The sequence below is a fragment of the Acipenser ruthenus genome, chromosome 3 (assembly GCF_902713425.1).
Source record: "Acipenser ruthenus chromosome 3, fAciRut3.2 maternal haplotype, whole genome shotgun sequence".
NCBI classification, from domain to species: domain Eukaryota; kingdom Metazoa; phylum Chordata; class Actinopteri; order Acipenseriformes; family Acipenseridae; genus Acipenser; species Acipenser ruthenus.
In genome coordinates, this window is record NC_081191.1 from 86,949,455 (window position 1) to 86,955,454 (window position 6,000).

Consider the following 6,000-nt stretch of genomic DNA (forward strand, 5'->3'; position numbering starts at 1 on the left):
AAGCCTTTTTGTATAACTCTGAAATGTACATTATTTTTCAGTTTTTGGTAACCTAAACTTTTTTTTTTAACCTCTGGCAGTTTACGGCTTACCTTTGTACCATTTCAGGTTATTCACTGGACTTGATCTGCTTAAATTTCAATAAAAACTGGAAAAATGGGGGTGTTCTAAAACTTTTGACCGGTAATGTATGTGTGTTTAGCGGATATGCTATCTCACCCTCAAGAGTTATGGGTTTGATTTGTCTTTAAATAAAATTAATAAAACAAGTATTTGTAAAGCACTTTGGTCATGAAAGCTGCTGTACGAGTGAAAGTTGTTGTTGTCTTTGGTAAAGAGGGACCTGATCCCCCAGCTCTTCAGGGCCAATGACAGCTCTGCTGACGATGGGCTTGATTAAATAACTCACTTCCTCCCAGTTCAAGAGGGTAAATGTGAGTAATTGCATTGGAAGCAGTGACTGCTTTGCATTTGTCTGATGGGTGTTATGTTAAGGGTGGAAAGGTGCTAAATGAACTCTCCTCACTTTACATAAATTAGCTTAAAAAAGCGATGAATCAATGCCAGGGCTTGTTACATCTCAGATAAAGTTTGTTTATCAGAGAGTTCAAACTACGAGATGTTTCATCAGTTATTTAACACTTCCGCAGGGCAAAGGACATTTATTTTTGATTTTATAAGACACCTATGTAGGTAACTGTAAAATGGAAGTGATCAGTACTCATGTGTTAATAGAGGCAGCTCCTGCAGTGAAGTGACTTTGTTTGACTACCCAGTGCTTTCTGTCTGGAAGGAGCTTGTTCTCCAGTGTTATAGAAACCATCGTCTTAAAGGGATAGAAGCTACTAAAATAATTCCATAAATCTCATCTGTTTGTGTCCTTCCATGAACTACATGGGTCTCCGCTGTGGAGTTTTGAAAGAAACACGTAATAGTAAACATTTGCTTTAAGTTTAAAACATGATATATTAAGGGTCAAGAAAGTTCTCAGTTATATGACTTATCCTCAAGATATTTGTTAAACATGACCTTCCTGGGTCATTTTACCTCAGCAGTGTCATCTGGGTCATGTCACTAGCAGAAAGCGTGTTAGTCAATAGGGGAAGCAGCTGGTTGGTTAGTGACAGAAAAGAAGACGCAAACTTGGGACTACATAGGCTGAACTGACCATGTAACTCTCAATTAAAAACACAAACAGGAAAATATTTATTCTAATTCTCTCAGTTAAATAAGTGTATCTATATTCATTTAGATGTTCTTTTTTGTTGTAAATTTGAATAGCTGTGATGTTAAAGCTCTTTTGAAGCATGGTATAGAGCCAGCAAAGCAGAAATCAAACATGTGCTCATGCTTGACACTGGTTATTGGCCTGCCTGTGCGCAGCAGCATGTGAAAGCTTATAATGTACTGCACCTGTGCATGAGTGCCCAAAGCTCTGCCGTGTCAGGAAGCACTTCAGATGAGATGTGACATCTCAATGAACCACTCTCAGGGGAATCTACATAACAAGCTCTTCCTAAAGCTGTAAATCCAGCCTGCTTGTTTATACGAGAGATACAAACCTATTGAGAAACTTAGGGGTTGATTTGATCAGCCTAAAACCCTCAGGATAAGCAACAGCAGGATTTATTTAGATCATTGGGTGGATAATCCCTGGATGCAATCCAGTATGATACCCGAGTGCAGTAAAATGCTTGAAAAACAAAATCCAGCCTGTGGCTTATTTGGCTGTATGTAGGTTGATCAAACTGACCCCTGTGTCAAGTAGAGTAGCATTTTGGTTAATGCCAGTTTGTGGTAACGCTGAGGAAGGCGTTCGTTAGTTACGCCATATTTTCAAAGTGTTTAATATTTCAGTGTTTAGTCTTTTAATTACACGTCAACAGCTGTTGTTTTCCTCCTTAAAAAAGTTAAAGTTAATTAAAGGTTGGAGTAAACACTTTGAAAATATACCCCTTAGTTTTTATATGTTAAACTTTTTTTTTTTTTAAATGTATGATTTGTTATGTTCTGGATTGAGTATTTATAAAACAAAACTCTAAGTGGTTTAGCTGGTAAAGACATGGTCGGGAGGCGTGCAGGGTGAGTCACACCGTTAGAGGAGTGCAGGTTTGTTTCCTTGCTGTGCAAAGTTAACAGTGTTCACTGGAGATTCCATAGGGAGCATCGCCTTGGCTCTGGTGATGCCGTAGGTTAGGGAGGCAAAATCAGTATGGACCAAGGGGTAAATGTACTAAAAGTGTAGTTGGATGTCTTTGTTAGATGCGGTCTATTTAGTTATATTATTTTAATGCGTGTTGTTGCTGACGAGAACCGCATCGGCGCCGTTCCGTCTCTGACTCGGGACTCCCAGCTGTTCCGTCTCTGATTCAGGAATTGCTGCCTCACCGCTCACACGCTGGATCTGCTGCTGATGAGTCGTGTCGCCGCCTGTTCCGTCTCTGACTCAGGAATCACTGGCTGCTCTCTCTGCTTACACGCTGGATCCGCTGCTGATGAGACGCGTCGCCGCCTGTTCCGTCTCTGACTCAGGAATCACTGGCTGCTTACTATGCTTGCATGCTGGATCTGCTGCTGATGTCGCGTCGCCGCCTGTTCCGTCTCTGACTCAGGAATCACTGGCTGCTTACTATGCTTGCATGCTGGATCTGCTGCTGCCACTCCTCACCGCACCACTCCGTCTCTGACTCGGGAAATGCCAGATTCTGGACCTCTGCTTTGCACGCTTGCGTTTAATGGAAACTGTTTGTCTTGTTTGGTTTTTACAATGCTTTAATCAAATAGTAAAAGGTACACAAAATAACAATCTTCAATACAGGAATCCAAAGTATCCCTGGGTATGACTCCAGGCACCGAGTTCAGTACAACTTTTCATTCACATTTCCCGGGGTTAAATAGCCATAGTTCCACCCCTAGACCCTGTAGCAGGCAACCTATAGAAAGTAAGGCATCCTTATCAAAACTCTCTGATTGGTCAAAATCCTACAGAGCCTGGCTCCCCTCAGTCTGTGCTCACGCTGCGACTAGATGGCTGTCAAGTGTACCGCAGCATGTGTGACTAATGCTTTTGCATTCTTACATTCAATCTTATTGTACATAATTATAACAAACTAACATTCAATAGTATCTGATTACAACATCATACAGTACATAAAAACTAGCATTCAATTGTGTTCAAGGATTACAGATAATACTGCATATATTTGCCTTTTAATGCAGTGTTTTACCGGTTATTGTCAATAGTGTGCAATTCCTGCAATATAGTAGTAATAAAACATAGCTAATTTGCTTACAAAAAGGCTGCGTCTTTCGTTATAGTCATAAACGAGTTGCAAACAAGTCGGAAGTCTAGGGTGAAATGTACTAAACAAGCGCAATGCTGTTAGCGACTTTTTAGGGAATGCTTTGCGGCAGCGTTTTTTCTTTGCAGTTCAACCTCAGGTGAATATCTAGTTATGGGCGTTCCTGCATAAATTCGCAGAAATGGGGTGGAGATGCAAATGAGGGTTCTCAATATTATAATACTAAAGCTGCCAGCAATTGCAACACTTACAATTGTATTAGTTTGTTAAGAGCTTTTGAAAGCATGTTTTAAACAGTCGTAATTAGCAAACTGCAGTATGAAAAACACTATCCCTTAACCATGGCCGCTGTGATTGCAGCGAGAACGAGTGATTTGTAGAATGAGAGAGAAAGAGTATTTTGTATCTGCATTACCCTCTTTGATATAAATCAAGACCAAATTAAGTACAGGCTCAGCAGCCACATAATTCTTAAGCTGCTGTCTGATTTAAAAGATGACCTGGAGCCTGTCACTCAGAGAAGCCGTGCAGTGGTCAAACTATTGTCCACCCTGCCTCTGGGTCCTTTCAGGGGACTGTGGCAGCTGTTGCTGACATTTCCCAGTTCACTTTTTCTCATGTGTTGCAAGTTGTGCTCAATGCATTTTTGAGGCGAACACCCAAATACCTATGTTTCCCTAAAAGCAGGGTGTACTTACAAGCCTTGAAAACAAATTTCTATGACATTTGTGCTTTCCCCAACATTTTGGAGCAATAGACTGCACACAATATAGGAACAGGAAACACACCTACTCTATTAATGTGCAGGTGGTTTGTAATTGTGCACAATGTAGCACTGCACCATTGACCTAACTTAAATAAAAACTGACAGTATACATTTGGCTTATAGGCTACTCGTGACAATACGAATTAGTGGTATAATGCAAAATTTGGTCCCTTGAAATTTGTATTAATGAGAATTGACTGTCCTCCTGTAAGTATCATAACTTGTCAATGTGGCACCATGATCTGTTTTATGTGACTTGTCTAGGCTACTAAGTAGGCAAAGTTAATAATAATTAAAAAACTCTAAAATCATATAGTTTCAATTTAAAATAATTCATTTGCATTGTACACCAAAGTGTACAATGCAGCAGCATGATTTATTTTGTGTTACCAGTAGCCTACAGGCTAAAGTAAAAAGAAAATGCGCTTGGTATTAATTTGATTTTACTACTGTACTGTATAGGCCTACTGTACAGAGTTATATTTTTACATAGTGTAATGTGTAGCCTACCCAAAACACATTAGTGTTATTTCAGTGCAATGATTTATACATTTAAAATACATTGAGCACTATAAATGTATGTGTGTGTGATTTATATTGTATTTTTTAACAAACATGTCCGGTTTAGCGAAGGGCTACTGTATGATTATGAAAAGCTTTTTGAGAGAAACACATTTTTTTATTTGGAGGTGAAGGTGGGGGCCCCGCTATAGAATCTGATGAGATTAAACTGCCTTTCATTATTTATTCGAAAAAATGTCGCACGACTCTTGCAATGCTAGAGGTCTCGCAAAGATGACGCAACAAATATTTAAATTTGTATATTGCAGCTCTCTTCATTAACATATTTTGTCTTAGTACATACGACAAAATGTATACTTTGCATATTGTCACAACGAAAATGCAAACTGCAGTATGTTTGCGCTGCGACTGGCCCATCTTAGTACATCTACCCCTGAGTAATCTCACCATGTTACAGCAGCCCCTACTCTCCTGTGGAGCTCCTGAGTTTAAAGAGGCGATTCGCATGGCAGTGGGATCGGAGGATGCCCACTGACCTTCAGTTCTCCTGAGCTGTTGTGGGGAGTTTCTGCAGACATAATTCTAAGAAATAGGGGTAAAAAGCAAAAAAAAATAACATGCTCTTTTCTGTTTTGTGTTTCAGAGAAGAGAATCCAGATCAAGCCCAGGTTCTGAAACTCAGCAGACCGTTTCCACCGTCCAAGCCATAAGGGACTGTGCTGCACATCATCTCAGGAAAAAACAAGACCGGAGGCTGTATTCGGTAGACTGCATCTCAGGGTGTTTCCACATAAAAAGAACAATGTAGCTTATTTTAAAGTTATTTTATTCATATGGGCTAAGGCAATAAGCTGTTCAACTAGAATAGAGGAATTTTAAAGCTGTATATGAATGCCAAATGAGTGCGGAATGCACGTGAGTAAATAAAAGTTTATTGTGACAACTACTAAAGTGTGTTTATGTGAGTAGTCACAAAAAATGTTAATTTCACAAGAAAAGCTGCCTTTCCCTCATTTGCTTTCTCTCATTTTTACAGTTGAGTACCAAGCGATGGCAATGAACTTCCACTTTGTGAGGTTTAAGGTGTAACTGCTTGCCAAATTAGATTCCGCTAAATAAAATTATTGTATTAGTTACTTCTAGTGTCGAAGGTTTCTGACTGTCATTATATGTTTCACTCATCTGCAGGATTGATCCATGTGACGTGCTATAGTTGTGCTGGTGGTTTTTTTGGATCTCCTAGCGGCTAATGAATTAATAATACTGACATCAGCATTAGACACGTGCTTACATCTCGACTACAGAACTTGCTCTTTAGTTGAATGGAAACACAGTCGTCTTTGAACTGTGAGGTTTGTGGTTTGCGGTTTGGGTCCGGACCCTGCCTTTCCATTCAATGGAATGGGCTGA

General features: G+C 39.8%; 1 protein-coding gene across 1 annotated transcript in view; it reads left to right on the top strand.

The window, feature by feature from the left end:
- The window catches only part of LOC117435521 (zinc finger CCCH domain-containing protein 3-like), a 128,230-nt gene extending 122,504 nt beyond the window's left edge, over positions 1-5,726 (top strand). The window contains exon 12 of the mRNA XM_034058778.3: positions 5,234-5,726. Coding sequence (XP_033914669.3) covers positions 5,234-5,265 — 32 coding nt within the window. The 3' untranslated portion in view covers positions 5,266-5,726. The remainder of the gene's footprint in view (positions 1-5,233) is intronic.
- Positions 5,727-6,000: the final 274 nt, after the last annotated feature.